The sequence below is a fragment of the Anomalospiza imberbis genome, chromosome 9 (genome assembly GCF_031753505.1).
Source record: "Anomalospiza imberbis isolate Cuckoo-Finch-1a 21T00152 chromosome 9, ASM3175350v1, whole genome shotgun sequence".
NCBI classification, from domain to species: domain Eukaryota; kingdom Metazoa; phylum Chordata; class Aves; order Passeriformes; family Viduidae; genus Anomalospiza; species Anomalospiza imberbis.
In genome coordinates, this window is record NC_089689.1 from 10,165,906 (window position 1) to 10,190,618 (window position 24,713).

At 36.5% G+C, this 24,713-nt stretch overlaps 1 protein-coding gene across 2 annotated transcripts; it reads right to left on the reverse strand.

Annotated features, from left to right (window-relative positions):
• Window positions 1–2,154: 2,154 nt before the first annotated feature.
• KIF14 (kinesin family member 14) lies at window positions 2,155–23,735 on the reverse strand. 2 transcript variants are annotated; one of them, XM_068199623.1, is made up of 29 exons: window positions 22,570–23,735; window positions 21,956–22,210; window positions 20,467–20,554; window positions 18,931–19,029; window positions 17,936–17,988; window positions 17,544–17,574; window positions 17,084–17,191; window positions 15,847–15,963; window positions 15,116–15,234; window positions 14,638–14,810; window positions 14,158–14,305; window positions 13,998–14,061; window positions 13,613–13,797; window positions 12,794–12,896; window positions 12,418–12,578; window positions 11,514–11,661; window positions 10,736–10,888; window positions 10,008–10,134; window positions 9,386–9,479; window positions 8,742–8,880; window positions 8,215–8,318; window positions 7,688–7,782; window positions 6,753–6,974; window positions 6,424–6,608; window positions 5,687–5,845; window positions 5,032–5,151; window positions 4,090–4,164; window positions 3,271–3,409; window positions 2,155–3,150 (listed from the first exon to the last, which is right to left on the reverse strand). In XM_068199623.1, exons 1-29 carry the CDS (start codon window positions 23,652–23,654, stop codon window positions 2,789–2,791), a joined length of 4,911 nt encoding a protein of 1,636 aa, XP_068055724.1. In that variant the 5' UTR covers window positions 23,655–23,735; the 3' UTR covers window positions 2,155–2,788. The 2 variants fall into 2 exon arrangements, with proteins under 2 accessions (XP_068055724.1, XP_068055725.1); XM_068199624.1 differs by lacking the exons at window positions 2,155–3,150; window positions 3,271–3,409; window positions 4,090–4,164 and having other exon boundaries at window positions 5,032–5,165; window positions 5,698–5,845; window positions 22,570–23,731.
• Between the last annotated feature and the right edge of the window lie 978 nt (window positions 23,736–24,713).

Sequence of the window (24,713 nt, forward strand, 5' to 3'; positions counted from 1 at the left end):
CAAATACAAAATAACACATTTACACAAGTAGAAATATATCAGGCTTCTCTTTTAGCATAAAAAGCTGAACAACTGAATATACTTTCTTAACCCTTGAGCAAACTTGCAAAGGCCTTTACAGTAAGAAAGCAATTAAGCATTATACCTCATGTGAGAGAAATTAGCTGCAAAAAAAAAAAAGTGCTGTGTGTTTTTGGTGGCAGGTCTGCACTGCTAAACACTTTTTGGGAAAGTACTACAGTGTACTAGTCTTTAGGAAATATATATGTGGGTTACTGGAGCAGCATAATTACCTTCCCCATATCCTCTGCATCTGAAAAGCACAAAACCACTGAATAACAGCATCAATTATAAAAGAAAATTTTCAAAAGAAAATTATTATTAATTCCACTACAGTCTTTTCACATAAATGAGTTCCAAGAGCCTGACATGTCTTCAAAGACTGAAATTCTCAAGATGTTGAACATCTTCCCTAGGAAGGAGAGATTACAGCCATGGATATCCACCTTGGAAGTTGTGCTGTTTTTGGCTTAGGCGGGGTTAATTTTTTTCAAGGTAGCTTGTATATGACAATTGTTTGGATTTGTGCTGAACACAAAGATGATAAAAGAGATTTTTTTTTTTTTATTGCTGAGCAGAAGTTAAAAAACCAAGGCCTTTTCTGCTTCTTGTACTGCCATGCTGATGAAGAAGCTGGAGGTGCTTGGGAAGTGGGGAGGACACAGCTGGGATATTCCAGACCATGTGACATCATGTTCAGTATACAGAGGGGAAGAAGAAGGAACAGGGGAACATTTGGAGTGATAGCATTTGCCTTCCCAAGTAACCATTACTTGGTGCCCTGCTTTCCTGGGGATGGCTGAACACCTGCCTGGCCACAGGAAGTAGTGAATTGATTTCTTGTGCATGCAAGCCAATCAAATCAATATTTTTTTGTTTTCCTATTAAACTGTCTTTATCTCAGCCCCTGACTTTTCCCACTCTTACTCTTTGAATTCTCTCCCCAGTCCCACTGGGAGGCAGTGAGCATGCAGCTGTGTGGGCTGTGTTGCCAGCTGGGGTTAAACCACAACAGCTGCTTTTGATGCCTAACACGGGGCTCAGAAGGCTCAAGATGACAGCTTTGACTGGAATGGGTTAGATGGAATTTACAGCTGTTGCTGCTCTTTGGCTGCGTTGGGCAGACTCCTGTGCTTGCTCTGGGCTTGGTGCCTTACAGTACATTAATGCAGTGCTCATATGTGGCTACTTTTTCTTTCCCTGCTGTTGTGCTGCTGATCTCCTCACTCTGCTGTGCTCGGGGACATTTTGAGGACAGTAATGGTGATGCACAGGGACTGGCACATGGCCAGGGCATCATTGCTGTTTCTGTGCTGCTGTACTGGACTGCTGGAACTCCCTCCAGTGTGAGCTCAAGTCAAAGAGACTGGGACCTGTGAATGGGTCCATGTGGAAGCAGAGATCCACATGCAGCCCATGGAGGAGCCCACACCGGCACAGGTGGCCTGGTGGAGGGAAATCCAGGGCAAGCCAATGATGCCATAGGCTCCTGGACCTGTGGACATGTGGAGAAAGGACACCATGCTGGAACAGGTTTGTTGGCAGGACTTGGACCTCCATGGGGGACCTAAACTGGAGCTGGCTGCTCCTGAAGGACTGCACCCTGTGGAAGGTGCAGTTAGTGAGGAACTGCAGTCTATGGGAAGGACCCACGACCCCATGCTGGAGCAGGGAAGATGCTCCAGGCGTGGGACCAGAGATTCCCCTGCAGCCCATGGGGAAGACCATGGGAAGCAGTGAATTAATTCCTTGTTTTGCTTTGCTTGTGTGTGCAGCTTTTGCTTTCCCTACTGAACTGTCTATATTCAAGCCAGGAACTCTCTCACTTTTACCCTTCTGATTCTCCCTCACTGATGGGGGAGCAGGGGAGTGGCTTTGCGGTGCCTAGCTTCCAGCTGGGCTTAAACCACGACAGACACATTGATGTATAGGAAAAAACTTTCTGTTTTACCTTATGAATTTCTCAGCACTGTTGTGAGTAATTTGTGCTCAGACCAGGCCTCCTAAAACCCATGCAAATTAATTTCCATCCTTCCTGTTAACATCAGCCATCAGAACAAAAGTAAGATGTTAATGATAGCAAGCACAAGGAAGTAGTATATGGAGACGTTCTCTACAACCTGGGATAATTTATATGTTATTCAGGAACAGATATGCTTCTATTCCAATATGAATAGTAGAGAAAATGATTTCAGCAATCAAAAGATAACTCACCAGCAACAAACCCAACAAAAACTTACTTCAGATCACTTTGAACATCATCATTGATACTTTAAGCCCAGATTCTTCAATGAACTAAAAACCACTTTAAAAAACATTAATCAAATAAGGTTGTAAAGTACTTTTACTAGCTCTGTTTTCTTCTACATAAATAAATACAAAGTTTTTGCTCTGTTTAAAAAAAGGCATAAAAACCACTTTCAAGTTGCAGTAGCATTACTAGATTATAATGCAGCTGAGGTAAAGCAAAAATTCCAAAACATCAAATTATTTTTTATAAACTTAGGTAGTAATAGACTTCTAATAATATTAAAGGAATTATATTTTGCAGTTTGACAGCCTCTTAAGGAACGTATGTTTTTCTTTGGTGAAAAATAGGGTACTTATAAAAACATGGCATTTTACTTTCGCACCATTCACTCACTAATAATATCAGCCATACATTTTAGGGTTTTTTTGATATGTTGCAATAGGAAAGAGTTCTCTTCAATTTCTTGATAATAACATTTTATACCCATTCTATCCTACCAGGTGAAAGCTCTGGAGTCTGTGTGCATTCTGGAGTCCCATTCCATTTACAAGCAAATTCAACCTGACCTGTTTCAACCTGTCCTCCTCGAGTCTCAGCAGTTTTATTACAAATAATTTGAGATGACAGTGATGGCTGTCCTTGTTCAAGTTCAAAATTCATAATAAGGGAATCAACCAGAGAGTCCAATTCATCCAGGTTCATAAAAGGCACATGCATTTTCTGGATTGGGTTGTTCACAGAAGATGAGGCAAATAAACTGAAATAGTTGTTAAAATATCCAGCAATGACAGAAATATTTTCTGCAAAGCTCCTGAGAGGGCTGGTGTTTCTGTATAACCCTATGAGAAACAGAAACAAAAAGAATCAAATGCAGCATTTTGCAGGGACCAAAGAGCCCTCTCCCTTGCTTTGCAAGTCTCCTGTAGCCTGTAGGTTACAGGTGGTAACTCAGCTAATACCTTGTAACATGGAAGAGACAATTTGACAGACTTCAGTCAGGCACTGCTCCAATTCCAAATACTTCACAGCAATCTTAGTGCTCTTCTTTATTTCTCGAAATAGAGACTCTTCTTCTGGCAGCTGAGATTCTGTTTCTTTCTGTATTAATAAAGAGCAATTTAAAGAGAATCGAATACATCACAGTATATTAACTGCTAAACATGCCTATTATGGTTTCAGTCACATAGATCAAGCCAATGCTGAAAAACAAAATCAAATCATTGTCATGTCATATAAGACAGCACTGAAAAGAATGCACAACTACACGTGGTTGACATGGTTAGGAAAAGAAGAAAAAAAGCAAATTACATAAAAATGCAGGAAATGCTTGGCTTTTCAAAAATAAATCACCTATCCTGGCTTTTAATTCAAAATACCAGTAACTAATGGTCATAAACTATGGCAGCAGCTATAAAACAATTACACTAGCAAAGTTGATCTTTCAACTTAAAAAAAAAACCACTACAGGTAGGTAGACTGTTAAAGATGAGCACAAAAAGGAAGATACAAGTATCTCCAGAAATTCTTTATCTTAAGTAAAATTAAAACAAAAGAGCTTTGAGTGGAAATGCAGTAGCAAGGAAAGTTAGCTTTCCAGTCACAGGAATGCTGCTGTGACAGGAAGTGTTATCATGCAATCGTAAATATACAGTGTATGTGTGTGTGTGTGTATATATATATATATTTATATATACACACATTCATCTTCTTAGATAAATGCATCCTTAAAATTTAAATACCAGACTCAAAGCACATATTTTGGGAAACATTTCTCTTACCTTTCTGCAGTAAGACATGTTATTTTCAAGGAATCTGGCTAATGCCATCACGTTATCCTTTATTCGATTTTGAATCTACAAAGAAACTTTTATTTATATTGTACACTTCATTCAAGTCAAAGTACATTAAAATAAAAAGAACAAACACTGACGTACTAAAGAGAGAAATACCCACAACAAATAGCATTTTCTGCAACTACACATGCAATTTTTCAAAGAAAACATTAGCTGGTAGAAAATATTAATTACATCTGCAAGGTTTTTAAGCCCCTTCCTAGGGGAGGATCAAATGAACACATTTAAATATTCACTAAAGAAAGATTGTCTTGTGACTTTGTATCACTGTCTTTCTAAGTGGCAGGGGTAGCTCTGGCCTTTTCTTTCCATCCTTACAGTAGTTGCACCAGAGACAAGCTTGTACAGCAGATACTTCAGAATTAGCTGCAAGTGAACAGCATTATTTGGAAAGCAGAGCACTCAGTTCCATTTGCTGGAAACCCAAAGCATTTGGGAGTTAAGCAAAAGACATTGAAATAAAGTATTTTGGATGGTTTCACTACTCTCTGTAGGATTAAGAATGACAACAACGAACACCAGAGTAGGAAGAAATTTTTGCTTTCCTTGAGAGGAACAATTTATCACTGAGAAGATTTCAGTCTTTCCCAAGTATTTTCTTAGAATTCAGCCAGGCTCTTTGTCAAAAGGGATTACCCACTAAGAAAGTGGCATACTTCCAAGGGGTACCTTAACTTCCCTACTGGAATTTTCAAACAGCTGTAGAAATAGTTTTAATTATGGTGCTTATTCCTTATACTTTATTCTCTATTTTGTGTAACTCCCTACAGTATCATCTTCATGATTTAAAAAACAAGCACAAGAAAGAAAACATGATCAAGTGCCTCTAAGATACAGTAGCAGTTTTCAATCCTCATTTCATCTCACCTCATTTTGTGGACATTGTTTCACAAGTTCTTTCTGTGCTATTCTTGCTTTCTCCTGTACAGCATCAATAAGACACTCCAGTCCTGAGCCTACTCCATCATAAATGGCAAGGACAAATTCCTTTTAAAACAAAGGTTCAAAATGCAATGGTTAAAGGAACTGATATGGTCTTGAATTAAAACAGATTTTCTACAGCAGATTAGAAATAATTTTTTTTCTAGCAAATTATTCAGTGCAGGTCTACTCAGACACATATCTTCCTTGGACCACAGGAGCTCAGGTCAGATTTTTGTATATTCAATGTACTTCGACACAGATTAATGAAATATACGTAGTGAATTTCAGTGAAACAGATAGACTTGTATCATCTCAGTGCAGGTACAGTCCTAAAAGCACTGTACACTTCTTTCTCTTCATAGGTTTAACTCACACAGATTTAAAGGTTGTGGTTTTTAAGGGAAAAAAAGTCGAGGGTATTAATACATCCATTTTCACCCTAAATTTGAAGTATTAGTAAACTCTAAATATACTTCATTCAGTTGATCAAGTTGGTATATGGAACAATTTGCTCCTGAGTACAGTTACTGATAGGAAATGTGAACTCAACACTAGAATTACTATTCATAATCAGTATTTCTAAGAAACATTTCTTCACCTGTAAACTAGAGGCAGGAATGTTGTTCTCTTCAGGAAATGAAATATCAGTTGTTGTGACTACTGCCAAGTGTCCTATGTATTTCATTGTTTGTTTTACTGTTTGGTTTACTTTGCTCCATGCTTCTGTTACCATCGAGGATATATCTGAAGAACACCCCTGGGAAACAAAGCCACATCTTTCACGGATGCCAGAAAGCACCTCTGGTCAAAGAATACACACTTTCTATACAGCAAGGGTTCCTAGCACACAATACTCAGGTATTTTCAGTTTTACATCTTCCTACTTCCAATAGCTTATCTATCACAGCTAAAAAATTATGCCTTACAACCACTGATCAACCATACATTATACTACATAGTTTTAAAAGAAAAAAAAACTATTCACAAGGCTGTAGTGTGCACAAAAATAATATTCACTAGCCACTGGTTTATGAGTTTATAAACAGCAGCACTTCATAGTTTAAACTATCATTTGCTGTTATTGCATGTTTAATTTTACAAGTAGGAACCAATGCTTCTGCCAGGGCCTGGGCACAGGAAAGTCTACATTACTCTCCACTAGCACATGGAACTACCAGCTTAGCCAGAAAAAAATGCAACTTTGTCTGTTTATCTTCCTTAACTGCATTGTTTTGTCAATACACACACTGGACATTTAAGTGCTTTTAGCAAGTCTGTAATAAATTAATGCAGAGAAGTTTTCTATATACAGATGAATTCTTTAATATTCTTTACCTGCAACAGCAACTGTAAATAACCTCCCAAGTTCTTTATTTCCTGTTTCATTTCTTCATCAACTTTTCTAGATCCAGGACACTTTTGGACATTATTAAACCAGAGTTTACTTATAACCACAATCTGGTCAAAGGCAGAGACAATTCTGATGCTGTAGGATTGAGCAGCACGATCAAGAGAGAAAACTACAAGAGAAAGAGATCTATCAGATCCATCTCCTTTGCAAATGAACACAGGAACATTAATTCTTGTGACTGACAAACAAATGCTTGTGCATCTGAAAGACAAGTCATTAGAAATGTTTAAACCACTATGAAAATGAGCCTTACAGTTTTCCTGACATTCTTCATCTTGCTGTTCATAGGCTTTGGAAATGGCAGACGCTCCAGAAAAAACTATAAACAAATTAGTTAGGAGACTATCTGCTACGCTTTTTCCTCCTTCGTGGTTCTGTTCCAGCAAATCTAAAGCTGAAATTATAGATTCCTTGCAAATTCCAGGAAGAAACAATTCAGAAATGCTTGAGCATATGCTGGACTTGTTCAGTGAACCTGTACAAGGGAAAAGCAAAACATACATGCATTGAACTCTTCATAGGAGTGAGTAGTCCATGTGTCTTTGTAATGGCTTTTATATAGACATTCACCTACTCAAGACAGTCATTCAGAAAAAATGTGTAAAATGTCCTAAATGGTTTATAAGTTATGTTAATACAAAGAGAAATTCCATAGTGAAGTTCTTTAACATGAATATATTTGTTTCAACAATCAAAGCTATAGAGCAATAAAAAAAAAAATCAACCGATCTAAAATAACTGAATGCATTCAAATATTTGGAAGACTAAAGCATCCTACACTTCAGGGAAAAAAGGTTGTAAAACCTGGCCAAAATCTTGGGGAAACCTCAGTAACTGAATGAATAGCAACAAGTCAAGCAAATGAAGCCTATATTACTGTATCAGGATTCAGCCTCTTTCTCCAGTTAACCCACATAGTTAAGCATAGTAATGTTTTAGAATAATTTCTTACATTAGGCTTATAAAATGCTGGTCAGCAAGTTTTTGCACTAAGAAAGGATAATCAAAAATACAGAAACCTTTACTGTTAACAGCTTGACATATGAAGGTATCATAAACAGGACATTTTTAATTTTTCTTTCCAACCCACAGTTTTCAAACAACCATCAGAAGCACCTACATTTTATGCATGTAGTAGGTTCAAATTCTCAGTATGAAATGAAAAGTGTTCTGCCATTTAGCAAGTACCTGATATATAGGAAGTCTGTTTATTCTGAATAGATTGTAATTTTATCTCAGATAAACATCCGGAAATTCTCTTGTTCTTCATGAAGCTTCTACTTCTGAGAAAGGACGATAAAAGAACATGAAAAGCCTTGAAACAAAAACCATTTCTCCTCGTCAAGCATTTCCATGGTGAGCTACAGCTTGCACAAATGTGTGAGTCAGTTACAAATATTGCTAAAGGCTAAAACTTCAAATGCAAGGTCCCAGACCATATGCAATGTACTCCTTAAAAACAATGCTTTGATAGTATAGAAGTGGGAAGGAAACATTAAAAACTACACATTTCACACTGCACTGACGCTTTGGAAAGCTCTACATACAACTTCTGTTCCCTTTTTTTTGTCCATGGAGGAAATCCAAGAGAATGAATGAATACAAGAGAAGACTCACCAGATGACACAGTGTATGAGAGTGGACCACAAGGATATTTAGATAGCTACACAATTTTTTGCTTTAAGTGTCAGAGAGTAGCTACAAATTACTTTTACCTTCTTCTGGAAAGCAAGGAAATAGAGCTGTCTGAAAGGTCAGGTTCCCACTCATCAGCAGGATCATAAAACACATCAACAACAGCTTTATTTCTATCATTACTCTGAAAAAATAAAGGAAACACAGGGGAGGAGAAGAGTTAAACTGAAAAAAGTGATAACGTAGTCAACATATGGATAAATAGAACAAAATAATGAAAACTCAAGTGATACCTCTAAAAATTCAAGTTCTTTTACAATATAAAACAATTGAATAATCAAAAGAATCACAAAACAGTCCTTGCTTTACTGCTTCTTACTCTCTACACAAAATGACCTGAATAAAGTCATTTGTTTCTATGGTATTCTTTTTGTTTGATGGACAAATGCATCTGCATGTTTTTAGTGAAAAATAGTCACGTGTCTTGCTGTTTAAGATAGACAACCCAAAAAAATCACCAAGATTTTCCTCCTGTATGCATTATCAAAACCTTATCTTTGATAAAATATTACTGATTACTAATGGTTGTTCTTTAATTGTTACTGACCTCATAGAGTTCTTTCATTGCTGCTAGTTTACATTCAAATTTCTCTAGGCTCCAAAAAGTTGTTATTCCCAGTTTGATGTTACGAACCTGCACCTGAATAGAAGACACTGTTCCTGTTTTATCATCAACTTTGTCATGCCTAAGAATGGGAGAAAGTTAAAAAAAAGACAAAAATCAAGACAAAAAAGCCACATTAATATTGTAAAATTAAACAAGATACTTGTATAATCAAGGATTATACAGAGACTAAAAACATGACACACACAAAAATTTCTTCAGACATCATCCGTCTCAGTTACTGTGCTTTAGGACCACTTTAATACATGAACCAAAGTAAGATGGACATGGGCATCAGAAGATTCACCTCCAAAGCACACTAAATTCACAATTATCTGTCTATACTATATCTTTAAAGTTTTGATCTAAAATTCAAATTAGAAATTCCCATTTCAAAATAGCAAGGCTCAGCTACACACTTAACTAACAATAGTTTGGAAAATAAATGTATCATGTTCAATTGCACAAGACTGTTAAAAGAAACATCAACAGCTCACTGCATATCCTGAATCCATCCCCAAATACATACACAAATATTATATAACTATTACATATACACATTATAATTAGGTAACTCAGATACTGACCTGCAGAAAACAGTGTTTTTCCCTAATGCATTGCTAATGGCATTAGCCTCTTTAATCATCACAGACAGCTTCAGAGACTTCCAGTTCAGTGGAGCTAATAAAGAATATAGAACATACTGAATTAGTGAAGCAAACTATGTGATGCAACAACTTTAGGGTTAAAAAAATAAAGGGCAGAAAAGAAACCACAACCCAAAAGCAAAAAAGTAATTTAGCCACCAATAGCTCCAAGAATTCCCAACACTTTGGGAAAGCATTACCCTTCCAGGCAAGATAACCCTTTGAAATGGTTGGGTAAAAGGGATTTCAGAAACAGAGGAATAAGACTAGATACTATATTATTATTAATCCAAGATCAGATACGGAAGAAAATGAGCTGTGTTACTCCAGTTTCCCCAGTGAGTTAATGCCTGACCAGACAGACAGGGAAGCTTTTAACGCAGTCCAATACATACAGCTGATGAATAGAAAGGATTGTAACAACCAGAAGGCTCTTCTTGTTCAGGATCACTAGAGAAGTATTAGTGGAACAGAAAAAGTTCCTGTATCAACACCCATCACCCATGTCCACTGAGAAAAAGAGAAGCCAGCATTGCCTTTGTAACATTATGCATACACATACTCATCACTGGTTTATTCCCACTCCCAGGATTCTTCTGAAGGGCGTGTATTTCCTCAGCAATCTTCTGCTTCTCAGCTTCCAGAGCTTCCACTATCTTTGCATGACGAATAGTATGGTCTTCTAGAGCCTGGGGGAAAATGGGCAGTGGTAAAAAAAAAAATCTAAAAGTCTTAATGCTGTTTGTTGAAGCTAATTTTTTTGTCCCAGCCATTTCAAAGACTCACAAAATTAATTTCATACTGGCCATCTGCTATGCTAATATAAAATAATTAATTTTCAAACTGACATTTCTCTGGGTTTGCTTACATATTGCCAATGCAAAAAAAAAAAAAAATTGGAATTAAAAAGGAACAGCTTTGTTAAAAAGTTGTATTTGTTGCAGCAGTCAGATATACGAACACCAGCCAAAACTTAGTCCTTACTTACATTCATGTCTGGAGTAGTAACTTCTGCCAAAGGCAACAGTTGCTAAATTTTGGTGCAGGAACAAAACCATCCACATTATTTAAGAAATAAGGTCAGCATTAGTTAATCCCCAACATTAATACATTAACATACTCGGGTTGCAAACAAAACATCAGTTATTCTGCACAAAATCACATAGAAGTACTTAAAATCATTTCCTTTACAATAATTGATTTTCAAAAAACAAATTTAAAAAGTGCCCCAACCAAACCAGAGTTTACCAGAGTTTATTGCCTTAAAAGGCTTTTTTTTTTTCCAATTACCTGCTTGGTAGCTAAGGTCTCCATTTCTAAACGCTTCTTATTGAAGTGGAGTTCTAGCTCAAGGCTTTTCTTTGCCTTCTCCAGCTCCTGTATTTTGGTTGTGGCTTTTTGGTTATTCAGTTCTTGGATTTGCTTCTTACGAGATTCTTCTCTCTAATATCAAAAAGGAAAAGTGAGAGGAGGAATACTCCTTCTACAGCATTTCTGACCCATCCTTCAGGCAGGTATTCCATACATTTAAAACTTGCAGCCTCTGACCTACACAGTCCATCGTCAGCAATGGTTATATCCCAGTTCACATGCATCACTTAAGGTCTTCTGTAGGATATGTGAGATATGAGATACATCATTATTTTTTTACCACAATGTACTATTCTATGCCAACTTATGCATGTTACAACTGCACTGAAAAAAACAACTACAAAGTAGCATTCAAGCTTGGAAAGAAAAAATAAAACTGTATCAATCCAGAATAGTGAATTAAAAGCCTCATACAATAAGATAAATTCTGTGGGTATTTTTCTTTGCTTACATGTTACAATCCCTGAAATAACTCTGAAGAGGATATCTACTTTACAACTTCTTCTATTAATAAGGCTGACTTTTTTTTTTTAAGAATGAGGCTTAGCATTCTCTAACATGTTGCTATAGTATGCAAAAGAAAACCAAAACTACACAAACCAAGCCCAAGTGAGCACCAAAAAAACAGATGCCACATACTACAGTTTCTGGTTTACTTTATTGATATATTTCATGTAGTGATGCAATGATAACTTACCACCTCTGCTTCCAGGGATTTTATTTTGCTCTCATACGCTTCTTTTTGTGAGGTCAGTTCTTGATGAACCATCTCTTTTGCTATTTGGACACTTTGCATCATTTCTTCCTTGGCTTTGAGTCGTGCCTCTTCAATTTCTGATTCAAGCCTACAAGTGTCATACATTTAGACTGCTGCTGTTTGTCTCTTATAAGATGCATATAGATTCTTTTTTTCTGCCATGAGAGTTTAAATTTATTTTAAATAAAAAAACTTACATACTTTACATGGTTTTGATTTCACAGACAAAATGTAGACACTTACAATGTAAATATGAAACACATTCCAGAATTTCAAATCCTCTCAATTTCCATTTTTATTTTATTACATCATTTTCACAAATTTAAAGACTGCATTGGAAACTCACTAAATCACATTAAGATGCAAAATTAAATTTTAAATCAATGAGTCTTGTGGTTTAACGACACCCCATAATGAAGTAAGTCCAAATAACATTTTACTGTCCCTCAAATTCTCCATCACAGAGGACCTAAGGTTATTAACTTTGGGTTCTCTCCATTTTCCCAAGGCATTTACTTTTCAGACTTTAAATCTCTTTAAAACATCAAAAGTCATTTTCAGACTCATCATACATTTGGAGAGAAACATAATTAAAGAGATACACTACTCTGAGGACCCCTGGAGCTCAGTGTTTCTCTAATAGTGGTCTACATTGTTGGTATCTGGATTAGCTTGTGGTGATTGAACCTCAGAGGTGTACATCATTTCAGCCAAGTCTGTGACTCCCATTATAAATGGAGTTGCTATTTTCCACCATTGTGAAATAATTAAAATTTCTAAAATTAATTGCATGGTTGAATTAACAACTGAGCTTATTTTCAGAACAAGAAGAATCAATACTTACTGTGTTCGCTGTGCAATAAGTAGCTCATTCTTCGCAAACTCAAAATCTTTTGGACCATCATGCAAAGACGAAGTCCCACAAGAAGATGTTTTAACTTTCTGAACCTCTGCTGGATGATTAAACCTGAAATAATGGTCACCCCCAAGAATCACTCGATCACCCTATTGGGAGAAAAAAAATTCTGCTGAAACTTTAAGATTTATAAGCAAATTTTCAGTTCTTACAACATGCAGATGAAGCTAGAAATCAAAGAGAAAGAGACAAATATTTATGGTTACAGAGCATTCTCAGAAAACCTGCAGTCTGAAGCTGAGATATTAACAAAGCAAAGAAACCCACACATGCACAAATTACTATTACCAGATTAATTACTTACATGATGCAGAATTGTTGGGTCCAAAATGCATTTCCCATTTACATATGTCTTGGCTTCTCTAAGTGGAATAATACTTACTTTGCCAACAGTATTTTTAATAACACTGAAAACAAGGAACATTTGTAGTATTAGTAGCTCATGATAAGTGCAAGTGATGTTTCTTAATAGACTCAAATTCAAGCTTTAGATGCTATTGTTTTCCTAGGTGTGTATTGTCTTCATACTATTTAGGTACAACACACATAACTAATGAATGACAACCTATATTTTGGTAGAGAACCTATATTTATATCTAGGAATTCACTGCTAGAAAATTACTGCAATACCCCGCCATCTGAGAATTTCTTTAATAATGTGACTTTCATGTTTTCAGTAACTGATTAGTTACATTTCTTACAGCACTTTTTGGGGATCAGTTGCAGGGAATGCACTTTGAGCAGTATTTCTGCAGTACAGCCAACTGCTGTCTATTTTTATTAAATTAAGAACAGTCAAGGCATTTCACTTTTCCACTGAACTTAATGGAACATTTATCTATCTCACAGCATCATTGGATCATGTCTTATTCATGTAGAAAAACTGCAGAAGAAAACTGTGTTACATTAATGTAATGAACAAAGAAACTAAACTACCTCAGTTAACAGATTTCTAGAGGGAACAGAAGGTAGCTGCCTTAATCATTGAGCAGTACAAAAAATATCCCTACATAGTATTGTCTTGGCTAGAAGACTATATTTTGTTACTGACAGAAGGAAGAGTGACTCCAAAAGAAAGGGAAGGGTAAGAAGAAACTTAAAATATAAAAAGAACACTACAAACCAATGGTCATCAGCAATCAGCACTCCAGAAAGCTGGATATCATGTTTTGAATTTGGTGTACACCTTCCAACAGTAGTTTCTCCTTCTTTGATCATATATAACAGCACCTCAGAAAGCTGAGGATCTTCATTGAGATTGACAAGGTTTGGTAAATGATTGTCCATTTTGAATGCAATTCCAGCTTTCTAGATAAAAAAGAGCTCTGCATTAAAAAACTATTTACTCTATGCCTTCAAATATCTGCATTAAATTTTTCTAAGAAGTCACAGCAATCTGTTGCAAGGTGGGTATTAAGGAAAACAAATCTTACAGCTACTCTCATTCATACAACAAGGTTTGCTGAGGTTATATTTTCTGTACTATGTCCTATAGAAAAAAAATGTACCTGCAATTCTTTTATATCTTCCAATTTCCTTTTTTCTGCTTGTTCAAGTTTTTCTTTCCAGGCCCTTAATATATGGAGAAAATAACATAACACATTAGGAGAAAATTACAGGAAATCTTACCATTTCCATTTTAAATTAAGACATTAATAAGTGCCTGACCTTTGCATTTCTGCCATGTTCCTTTCCTGCTGGTGCAATTCTACCCTCAGAGATGTTATTTCCTGCAAATAACGCCTGTATTTTTCACGATCAGTGTTCAGAGCACTTTTCTGAGCTGCCCTCAGTTTTTCAATTTCAGCTTTTAATTCTACATGAGACAAACCAGACATACAGTACACGTTAAAAATGAAGGCAAAATACACATCAGTACCACAGTACAAAATTAATCCTGTTATTTTAAAACAAAACACCTTTCTTTATTTCCAGTTCAAGTGTAGCCTAAGACATCACTTGCATTTGGAAAATATAAAAGCTCACAAAGAACAATAATATTAAAAAGAAGACATCCCAAGTTGTATTAGTCTAGTTGACAAGAGGACAGTCAACACAACAGAATATTAGTAGTAACAACTCCTGTAAGAAATAAGCTAAATACACAGGCAAATGACAACCCTGAAAGACTGCAGGTGTCAAGCTCACCTCTGATTAGTTTGACATTCACATCTTCATTTACTTTAGCAATGTTGATAATTGAACAAGCCTGCTTCGCATAGCGAAGGGTGCTGAGCGTCTCCTCTGTGCTGCTGGCAGCTGGGCTCACTGTGGCAATCATGGTCGTTTGGGAATTGCCACCAAGACTTTCCTTTAACAGCCTTCATTGGACAGGAGAATACCAGTCAATCCCTGGCCCTCACACTGACAGAAATTTCTAAATTTCCCAATTGGAACAGAATAAATACAAAATACCCAGGGTTTTGCTACTTATTTTAGAGGGATTTTTAGCTGTTTAAAACACAAACCAAGCTCCTGTTTGGTCTTTATCTGATACAACAGGCTAATTTCTTCCCTCCACAGGTCATTAGAGTGAGAGGAAGAGAAAAGCTGGGAAAAGATGCCTCGTGAATAGATGAGAAAACCACAAGCTCAGAAAGCCTCGATCGCTATATAACGTACGTACCAAGTGAGGACAGATTCCCGGTAAGGAATGAAAGTTTTCTTTCCATTTTGAGATTGTTTAGACAGTGCAGAAATAACCCTTCCAAGGGTCAACAGTGATTTATTGATACTCACACCTTCCTAGACAAAGCAAATATAAAAATATTTATAATACAGTTGCAGTTTCTTGTGTGATGTTATCAACTGCACTGTTGATTAATTATGTTTGTTCAATGTATGCTACAGCTGTACCACATTAAATGTCCCCAGTTATTAAACAAGATGGAAGAGCATCTTCATTTGAAAAGAACAAAGACCCAGCCTTAAAAATAAGTAGTGTTAAGAACCGTCAGACTTGTGAAGGCAGCTTGAAACAAAGTCTCTTATTAGAAAAATCTGTTTAATTAGGTGCTGCAAAAAGGGACAAGCCTCAACTCCATGCGATATTAGATTCATGATTTCCAAAGTCACACAAACAGTTTCCCTCACTCCTTCTGCAGAATCATTAGACCTACAAAGCATGGGGAAAGGTGTTCTAAGCAAGATCTGCCACATTGCACAGTCCAAACAGCTTCTTCAGGCCACCCACTCTCACTGGCAAAATGTGATGTAATACTGATTAGCATAAGGGCTGTACGCATCCTTCTATAGCTACAGTTCCTGCCCAAAAGTCCTGTTAGGTGAGCATGCTTTGGAGTTTAAGGGTGTTCTTAGAAGTCAAGCCCTTTCCACAGATTTCCACTCTTGATTTACCTTCAGCCTTTCTCCAGTGGTCTGAGCCTTTGTACAGCACTCACTGCCAGCTAGATCAATTAGATTTATGTGACTGGTGAGCCTACGATCACACTGTTCTTCATTCACAAATTCTACCTGGAAAGAAAGGGACATGCTGGCATTCAAAGCAAAATAAAAAGCCTTAGGATGAGCAGAAATTAGACAAACTGTTCACATTAAATACATAAAAATTTCATGCTGCCATTTAATTTTTGACAGGATACTCTTGTGTATATCCCTTGAAGGAGATTAAGCTCAGACTTATAACCATAGTATCAGTTAGTTGTGGCTGAATAACTGCGCAAGCATAACCTGCAAACCCAACAGATTACCAAACTAGGGGTTTGGGTCTGAAGTTTGATGACTGCAGTCAATCCAATTGTAGTTATCCAATAAACATGCAAATCAGTAAGCTGTTACTGACTTAGACCAATGAAGATGAATTAAGAAGTCAGTGGGACCAGCTATGATAGAGAAAAATCAATAACCTAGGGGTGAGAATGGCAAGGGGAAGAAGAAAGGAGAAAATCCAGGAAACTGGGACAAAAAAATCAAGAACAAAAAGCCCTGAACCAACAAGTCATTGTCAATGGAGAAAAATGACAGTCTGTAGACTCCTGAGGAGCTCTACCTAGTCCATTTCTGTCTTCAGGCTCACGTCACTACGTCAGGTTTTGTCTTTTAAACATTTGTAAATCAGATGAGGAGTTGTAGTCCCTATATCCTGGAGACACTTGGGGAAGAGGCATCCTGAAGCAAGAAAACATTTATTCAGTGAAGTGTGTTGAAACTGAGCAGAAATTGCATCTCCTACCACTGCCCCAGTTTGTTGCCTGCAGGAACTCAGAACAGCCACACACCTCACACGGCCTAACCCTCTTAGAAGCTAAGATGTGTTGGCAGCAGTGTGAAATTCAATCTAGCCTCAATTAGGATTCCTGTTACATCTCAAAACTCACACTGAGAAGCTTGGAACTCCTCCTAGATCTGTCAGCCTAGACATATTTATACTGCTGCTATAAATATATTTAGCACAAAGACATCAGAATCTACTCAAAGCATGTAAAATAAAACAAGTTTTGCAGTGTAGAAAGCCATGTTAAAATGCCCTGTGCTTTAGTCAAAGATCAAGTATATTCTCACAACTTTGTAGGCAGCACACAAAAGAACTTTTTACTACCAGATTTGAACAGATACGAAAATACCCCAGCAATACCTTGGTTTGTGTCATGACAAGGGTGAAGACAGAATGAGATCTAGAGCTCTTGTCATTCATTACTGTAGCAGCTGTCGCTCTCTGCTTATTTCCTAGTTCAAGCCAACTCTGTAAAAGACAAAAGTCAGGACATGAAACCAAACCCTACTTTGGATGGTTAACTGAAGATTTAAATGTTTGCAAATACAGTTAAGAAAAATTATGACTATAAGAGAGGACTTAAAATTTAAACTTTAGAAATAACAATGTGAACAGTGACACTTGACTGTACAAATCTACTCAGCTCCATTATACAGATTAGTCTACATCACCCTTTTACAAAATCAGCTGAAACATCATAGACTACTGGACAGTCTGTAAACATTTTCTTCCCATCCACAGAATTTATTTTTCAGCAGTAAGCAGGAAAGGAGAAGGCAGAAATATTTGTATCCCCTTTTAGTAACCAAAAAACTCTTACCTGAATATCAGAGTAAGAACGGACAACATTCCTAGAGTGGGGGGAAAAATTAGAAAGTTTGGGTTCAGACAGTTTTCTTTCTATTGGTTTCCCTACTGCCTGAGTTCTGAAACATTTTCCCAGTTACAGACAGAATACAAATACATAATGAAAGCTGCAGTTGTCTTGAGACCGCTACACTTTTAGATTTCACTTTGGCAATTAAGAAAATATATCAAGCTAGTCATGGGTATGCATTTTTCTAAAACTACATAACACTGGGATCTTGCTTAATTTACTGGTGAGTACACAAGCTTTCACAGCGCCTCAAGATTTCCTTTTTCAGTATTACACCATACATCTGTTAAAATAAGTAGAGATAACAAACAGTTAACAAATAAGTTAAGACTTACACTGCCAGGCCTTCCACATATGGTCCTAACACTGGATGTTCTCTTACACGAAGCTGATGAGAATAATTTCAAAATAAAAATTATTAGGAGTGCATTGATCTAGTACTCAGGAATATGATTAAAAAAAGATTCTATAACATAAATCTATAATGTTTCTAAGTAGCGTACCCCAAAATCACTGACAAAACCCTCAGAGTGAAAGCTCTCCTGCTTTAGACAAGACAGTAGAGTCTTAATTTCTTTATAAGAATCCACCTAAGCTTAGGTTAAAGGACTTCAACAGCAAGTTGGATGTTGCATACCAACTGTTGCATAAAGTAATATTTAATTTACACACAAGTGGCCAGGATAGTGCTCAATGTCAGAGCACAGAAAGTACTTTTTTTGATAAATCAGACATAATAAATTCCTTCCTTACATACACTACTTCAGTCAAATTTCTTCAATTTACAGTTTTACATATTCTAATACACAACCACTAAACACTAGCTAAACTGGTTTAACTAGTGATACTTAACTAGTTAATCAGTCCAATCTTGTTTCTTTCCCCCTCCTCCAGCTCCTTAAGAGACAATCAGGTAACAACAAAAAAAGAAAACGCCAATTAAATTACAAGACTATAACTCAAGTTATATTGTACAGAAGATTCTTATTATAAGCTCGAGATTTAGATATATCCTCAGAGGCTTTTTATAAAGGCTCATAAGATCACCTTCATTTTGCAAATAAGGGAAGATTTTAACTTTTTTGATAGATTCTACTGAATCATTTTGTTTCTATTTCAGCATTGCTTAGCATTTGTCCAGTGACAAGCATTTTGCTTTAAGTCATGTGGTGATATTTTAATATTTTTATTTGTTTTTTACTTGAACCCCATTGTTCACAAATGATGTACTTAGATTAAAAACAATGATCACTTGTCATTGATGCATTTTTATTTCAGAATAAATGCCACTCAAAGGTCATGCACATACTTGATTCTGTAAGCAACTTACTTGTTGTTTCTTCTGCCCATTTTCAGCTTTAAAGACAAGCAAATCATGAATTTTCTCATTGTATACTTCAAAGAAGCTCATTTCAAGATGATACAAAACCTAATAAAATTAATAATAGTTATTAATATAGTCCATAAAACATACTCATCATCCTTTGTTTCAAAAATTAACTTAGACTACCAGATCCTAATTTTCAATGCTACAAACATTTGTGCTGAAGGGACTTTCCAAGAGAAATGATATCATGAAATGGTTTGGTTGAAAGGGACCCTTAAAAGTTATCTACTGTAACACCTCTGCTAAGATGAAAAATACAATTAATTGGAATTCCCAGATGGAAGCTATAAAGCACTAAAAAAAAAAAGTATATATATCTACTTCAGAAGTTTCAGCATTGTGTTTTTGGTACATGAAAATATTGGTTTTTTTGCACCTGCACTCTTCTCTTTCCCTTAGGGATTGTGCTTCCACAGCACAGTATTTGTCACAGGGAAGGCATGGATTGAGGTTGTCAAAATCCTGACAAGGAACAGAATGACCTAATGGAAAGGTAAATCTTGATTCCACCTATAGCAATTAAAAAAAACAAAAACACCACAACAATAATGTCATGAAACACATCTCTCCTCTGAAGGCGTCTGGGTCTTTTTTCTATTTTCAAGAATAATGGAATTTTCTTTAAGAGACAAGGAAGATTGTAGCAAAGCCCCTAACGCACTCTTTCTGGAATCAGAAAGACAATTCACTGCAACAGAATCACTTACAATGCATAAAGCAAAGGAATAAAAAAAAGCTCTGCATTTTTTGGAAGTTATACTCTACAGCCAAACTCAGCAATAAATAACTTTCTCTAAATTCTTCAGTGTCTATCAAATCTGCTGGAGGATTAGAATATTAGATGGTCACAGGTATTTGGATTCAAAGTCTTGAATTCTAATAAAAAGTAGTAAAGAGATTTGGAATAGTTAAAAATGGAAAGGTTTGCCTGAACAAGATTTACTGAATGTTAAGGTCTAGTGAACCACAAGTCAGACATTACAGACACAAACAACCACAAAGAGAGAGAAATACTAAGAACGTGAGGGTAGTTATTTTTTGTTTCAGCTAGAATACTGAGCTGGAATACTAGAAATGGCATACTATTACAGTGTATTTGGCTTTGATACGTGATGTTTAACAATAAATTCATATTTTTGAGCTCTATTTTACTGCCTTCACTGAAAGTATGGAGCCCACTGGGGATTTGTTTTGCCTTTTCTTACATATATCTTAAAATGTAAGACATGCAATATAGAGGAAAGAATCCTAGTCTAGTGATGCAACAAAAATATCATGCCCATATTTCTTTCTCACATTACTGCCATTAAGGAAGCAAAACAATGTTGATTTTGACTGTTTAGGGAACCCCATGAATCAGAGCTATTTACACAAATAAAGTTTGAATCAGCAAAAGAATATGAACACTAATAAAGGGATCAGCACTAAAGTATCACTTTCCCCATAGTACATAGGAGGTCATTGGCCTAAGCATATCACCTGTTCCTTGTCCATTTGTGCTATTTGATTGAAAAGATCTTCACAAAGTCTTGGAATTATTCCTCGGTCTTCATCAAATCCCATCATCCTGCAGTCACAAAAATCCTGCTGCTTTAGTTTTGTAACTCCCCATAGACAGTTTTAATATTAACTGTACAGCTATACAGTTGCCATGCCACACACTTGTAAGCTACACAACAATAAGCAACAGAAATTAACCTGATCTAAATTGGTGCTTGTCTAAGTGTGGAGTTGGACAAGGTGATATCCAGAGGTATTTTCTATTTCATCCATTGAGAAATAGGTTGAAAACCCAAGTAAAACAAAGACTCTACAGCAGCTGAAGAGTCAAAACCTAGAGATGTTCAGTATCTTACCACGCCTATATTTTATATTCTCTGCACACTTCCAGTGCAACCTAAGCCTGTCTCCAGCTCTGGTGCGGTTTTTCCCTGTTGGGTTCTGCCACAGCAGCACAGCAGTGCACGGGACTAATCCCCCTGCAGTCTAGAGACACAGAGCACTGCACAGCACAAATCTGTTGTGTAAACTTGACCAGAAGACCCTGATACTAATTTCAGCCTTGTTCAAAACACAAAGGGGTGGCGGTAAGTTATTGTTTAAGTGAAAGAAAAAATCCAAACACAAACCAAACTAACCTACAAATAGGATAACAGTTGCTATCCTGAGTTTATCTTTCTTCTAGGCCAAGGTAAAAAACAACAGTGTAAGTAAAAACTGAGTTCATCCACTTAAAATGGGAGTTCACCTACTTGAGAGGGAACATCTGTGTAAGTGCTATATTTATTGTAAATAGAACAGAAACATTTCTGGTCCTCAATTACATTTATTAAAAGCACCTGATAGGAATTATAGAACTCAAACTAGTTTTAATAGATGAATGTTTGGAAACCAAACAGCTCACTAGACATTCTATTTCAAAATATAAATAAGGTATACACAATTGGCTATAAACCCTAAAAATATAACTTATCTGGGATTATTTTGTGCAAAGATTTGTTTTCAAATAAGCAGTGCCACAAACATCTGGATTTATTTAAAGTTATGAAGCATAAGGACCCTAATTATAATGATCTCTTAAATGTCTTCTCTAAAAAACATGCTATACTTTATTACGTCACTTCATGCACAAAATAACAGTAGTGAAAAACACCACTGAGAGAGTCTGACAAGTTCTCTGCATTAATAAATGGTTTTTTTCACTAAAATCTTGAATTTTTTTTTATTTTCTCTATTAAAAGTAGAATGAAGTCAGGGTCACACACATAAAAATATTCTAAAGTTAACTTTTGCTTAATTGCTATAAATACTGATTTAATTATTTTTAAAATACACAATAACATTTTGACACAATTCATTCACTCTGAAATCTATTCCATTCTTTTCCAATCTATTCCATTCCATTCTTATGTGACTTAACACTGCATAACAATTGGCAGAATTTCAACACTTATTATGAGCAACTTACGTGTACGATTTTCCAGAGCCAGTCTGCCCATAAGCAAAAAGACAAGCGTTGTATCCCTCAAAAGCTCTTTCAAGGAGTGGCAGTGCCAAAGTTTCATAAATCTTTGCTTGGCTTGCAAAATTAGGATGACCCTTGTCAAAAGACCAGAAGGAGAAGTCATAACTGAAGCTGTAAACTTGGTTTGTGGATGGATTTTGTACAATTGTCTCTGAACCACTCATGGAGATCACAGGGAATGAGTTTTCAGTTTTCTCTCTGAATGGAAAAGGTGGGAAAATAAAAAAATATAAGCTACACGCTTTAAGTTAGTAATTTCACTGCCTAATGGAAAATAAAAATCAGTGATCATTGCTAAAAATACCTATTTGAGTAACATACAAAGTATTAAGGCTCAAAGCACATTTGTTAATGAATATGTAAAAAACAGACCCAGACACCAATAAAGTCAATTCAGTTTCTTAATGAAATCTATCTTGGTGTTGCATGAAGTATCAGCTAATTTCCAAGTATGTCTTATATCCTTATTGGTTGGATCAATGATGAAATAACTCAACAAGAACAAAATGGAACTCAACGCACACTGTTAGCACCAGAAATAAATCCAGGATACAAACCTGTTACTGAAGGGCCGCACCCGCACAGCTACAATCACTTTGCTGTTTTTCACTTTGAAAACATCTTCCCCAGTACTGCTGCTCTCAGCTAAAGTTTCTGTGTTCTCTTTTGTTTCTGACCTTGTACTCACAGGAAGAGAGTTGGAGACACTAGGGAGTTTCTTGGCTAAACTTTGCAGATGAGGTGTTTGTTCATTTGAGGCCAGCTTGAGAGATGGTCGGTCTTGAGAAGTGCTGTTCTTTGGTGTAAGTGCAAATCTTTCTGTTAAAACTTTTGCTGGTGTCCTTGGTCTTTCCCAGCTGCTGTGTAAGTGCTGTACCTTTTGCTTTGCAGCTAGCTTATTTATATTGCCTTTTTCATTCAGTTGTTCTCCTGACAGCCTATTAGCAGACCTTGAGGTAACAAATCGTTCTGATTTAGGAACTTCATTTTGAAACGTTGTGTTAGCAGTGCTTGTCTTATCTTTTAAACACCTGTTGATGGCATCTTCACAGATACCACCAACTAAACCAAAGGAATCCTTGCTGTTCAGGTTGTGCTGCAACTTGGTACTTGACTGACTCTCAGTTAACTTCAAGTTTGGTTTAACAGCATCTGTACCCTTAATATTCTGTGGAAGTGCAATCTTGTCACTTCCTTGTGCATCAAAGTCATCATTTCCTTTTCTAGACACAATATTCTGGTTAATTTTAGTCCTCTCTGTGGAGCCAGTCCTCACACGCCTCTGCAGAGTTAGTCTTTTCTCTGTTTGTAGCTCTTCTGTACGCTGTGCTGTGTCACTACCAGACACTGATTTTTTGCTTGCTCCAGTTCTCCTCTGGAGTGTTAATCTGCCTTCCAGTTTAAAAGACGTTGACACATCACTCACTTTTGCACAAGCTGAAAGCACATAGGTCCTATTTACTTCCTCAGTCTTACTCTGAGGACATGAAGGCAGACCATCCTTTTCTCCCAACACCTGTGGCCTCAGCCGCTGCCCAGATGCTTTACTGCTGGCCAGGGTATTGTGTGAGGAAGGCTTCTGCAAAGTGGCTGTGCATCGTGTCCCAGCAGGGCTCCTGGCAGGAACTGTGTAAATAGGCATCTTCTCTTCCAGCTAATTAAAATCCAAATGTTAACAAGTACAGCACTTTCCTAAAGGATAATTTCTAGTTGCTGCTTCATGAGGAATCTGGGGAGACAAAGCAAATAATTTTTTATGATGCTGATGTGCAGTGTGAGTTATGTTTTGCTCCATGGGGAGCTCCTTACATATACTGCAGTACATGTTCCAAACATTAAGAACCAATAGTATCCTCTTTCACCTCTGGTATTTAAAAGAATAATTCTTTCATATCTGAATGACTGCTTCCAACAAAAGGCTATTTGACTTGATTTATTGAGTTCTATCATTTGTTTCAGAAAGTAAACCAAGCATCACAAAGAAGCAACAGTTAGTAAAAAGAACTAGTAAAAAGAACAATCTAACTACTTAGCAACAAAGATGACCATGGATATTTTTTCCAAATGATCTACCATGATTTCCAAACTGAGGACATTCCAGATCATGTCTCCATTCACTCACATCAATTTACACTCTGTGTTTTACAGCTATCAGACTCCAACAGAACAGCAAAGTTAACCTTGAATATGAAGTCTGTGAACATGGAAGGACGATTTTTTCCCAGGATTTTGATATGCAATATATTGCCCAGTCTCAGAACAGGATAGTTAATAAAGATGACTATTAGTAGTAATTTGGATGTTATTTTAGTTCACTCTGGGACATAGATGCATAGCAAAACAAAAGATACCTGTCCTAGGGGACAAAAGAAAACTGTGAAGTATACTCCCTGCCCTTTCTACATGTAAATATTTTGAAAGCTCTATATATATAATCTGTACAGGAAAGCATGTCTTCCCTGTTGCAGCTGCATCAGTTATTGGGTTGTAATGGGTCTGAGATCAATACCCACTGCAGACTTGCCAACTGCAATTAATTCATGGTTACAAGTCAACAAGAAGTCACCTGCCTTTGATCCTTTCAGAGCTGCAATATGATTAACAACAGCAGTACATGGTCAGGGGAAAAAAAAGGAAAGCAAGATGAGATCAAGTGATGTAAAAGAAATCATTTAGCCACTGCTCCAACAAAAGTTTCCTT